This window comes from Austrofundulus limnaeus, unplaced genomic scaffold (assembly GCF_001266775.1).
Source record: "Austrofundulus limnaeus strain Quisiro unplaced genomic scaffold, Austrofundulus_limnaeus-1.0 Scaffold2487, whole genome shotgun sequence".
In the NCBI taxonomy this organism is placed as follows: Eukaryota; Metazoa; Chordata; class Actinopteri; order Cyprinodontiformes; family Rivulidae; genus Austrofundulus; species Austrofundulus limnaeus.
In genome coordinates, this window is record NW_013954889.1 from 1 (window position 1) to 1,952 (window position 1,952).

Here is a 1,952-nt window from a genome sequence, read left to right on the forward strand (position 1 = left end):
CCCCCCTCCCACTCGTCGCTGTACTGGACGTCATGAGCATAGTAATCACGCTGGGAGTCACTACACCAGAAACGTCTTACACAGATATGGCTGCTGGATCAGAGTGAGTTCAACCAGCTGCTTTCATCTCCTCACACTTTGACAGGTGGTCTGTTACTCAGGATGCTCTACCTTCTTATGTTGTCCCCCTAAACACACACCAACATCTGAAGGCAAGCCTACAGACGGTGCRGTCAGAGGAGCTCGTTTGTTTCTTCTACTTTTCAGTTCATTCTCCAATGCACAAAGAAAAACTACATGACTCCTGAAATTAAAATCTGCAACAAAGCCATTCAAACCAGGTCACAGCGTTTCATAACCTGACTTCATGAGACTCCTGTCAGTCCCAGTTTCTGCAGTTTCTCACAGTGACTGTAACGAAGAGGGTTAATGGTCTCCTGAACTTTAGTGCAGTTGAGTGATTTGATTAAGAAATGATAATGGTGAATAAAATGCAAAGAAACTTTTATTATTTCTGCTTTAAAAATAAAAAGCCTGAATATTCAGCATCTTATTAGTAAAAACTGCAGCAAACTGGTGAGAAATCCTCCTGCAGTAGTTCAGTTGTCTTTAGAAAAGAAGAGAAAAAAATCCAACATAGGTATTTATAATCAGGGTATCCGCAGGTCCTTAAAAGGTCTTAAATTCACAAATCTAAAATTAAGGCCTTATAAAGTCTTAAATTTGTTAAAAAATGTGCAAGTTGGTCTTAAATTTGTTACTCAAAGGTCTTAAATTTTGTCGGGCAGAAGCGATTAAAGTTCTCCGTCTCCCCCGGCTGTCTCTGCAGCGCYTTTCCTGTTGAGAAAAGAAAAAAACAAACTTGTCTTGTGATAGATTAACTGACGCTGCTTTCAACCAATAAAAACAACCAGAGTCACATTTTTAGCCAATCAGAGCAGAGCAGGGTGGGTCCTGCTGTCTGAGCGGATTCAGAGCTGCAGGTGAAGTAAACAAGAGTTGATCGAACTCTTCCAAGGACCTTTATTCTTTTTTCGACCCTCTACCAGAACCACCCGCCCCGCATGGAGGTAAAGTTATGTAATAAATTATTAAATGTCTGAGTATTAAACGTATGTGTTCGCCGTGACCAGTTGGCTGCAGCCGAGAAGACCTGAGCTGAATCACCATTCAACCCATCTTCCAGAACCGAGCCCCGACCTGCCCGGTCTTTTTTATCTAAAGTCTAACTTTGTGTTAAACACAGGGTTAAATGTTGTTGTGTTCAGAGCGTCGTAGTTATTTTAAAAACATGCAACTTGCACACGCTGAGGAGCTACCTGTGTACTCCTACCCATCCAGAACCGYGCCCCGACCTTTTGTATCTAAAGTCCAGTTGTGTTAAACGTTTATGTGTTTGGAGCGTTGTCGATATTTTACTATTGAAAGCGCGCCGAGCCAAATACACGTGAACATTTCACGTTACTGTGATACGTAAACAARACGTGCAACTTGCYRYRGACCAAACTCCGGGTCCGACAGAGAGTTCACGTCACAGCAGGAGCTCATCCTGTGTGTCTCATGGTGACAGACAAGTTGTAGCTGCTGCATTAGCTATTAAACATTTATTAACTCTAAAAGATGAATATTTGTAGACTCCAGATKACAGCAAAMACGTTTGTCTRAGTTTAAATTTAATTTTCCCTCAAACTCGTGAAAAACAAGTTAATTCTACAAAATGGTTTAATAATAATGAGGTGTTTTGTCTGTTTCTATGTGCTAAACTTTTATTATCTTTATAACTATACTACTAACTGAACTGTGATAAATATAAATCGTAAATGATCAAATATGAAAAATAAATAGTATGAAAATGATTGTCACTAGAAATAGAAAACCTTTGAACACAGGTCACAAGTTGCCTTCTGGAAGGATGTCAATTCATCAGTCAGTATGATTACATGAGCTATAAT

The 1,952-nt window shown here is 39.9% G+C and overlaps 1 protein-coding gene across 3 annotated transcripts in view; it reads left to right on the top strand.

The window, feature by feature from the left end:
- Nucleotides 1–17: 17 nt before the first annotated feature.
- Nucleotides 18–1,952, top strand: part of LOC106511064 (SET domain-containing protein 5) — a gene marked incomplete at its 3' end in the record, with an annotated part of 17,638 nt that continues 15,703 nt past the window's right edge. For all 3 annotated transcript variants that reach the window (XM_013999805.1, XM_013999806.1, XM_013999807.1), the window contains 1 exon segment: nt 18–103. In XM_013999805.1, coding sequence (XP_013855259.1) covers nt 33–103 — 71 coding nt within the window.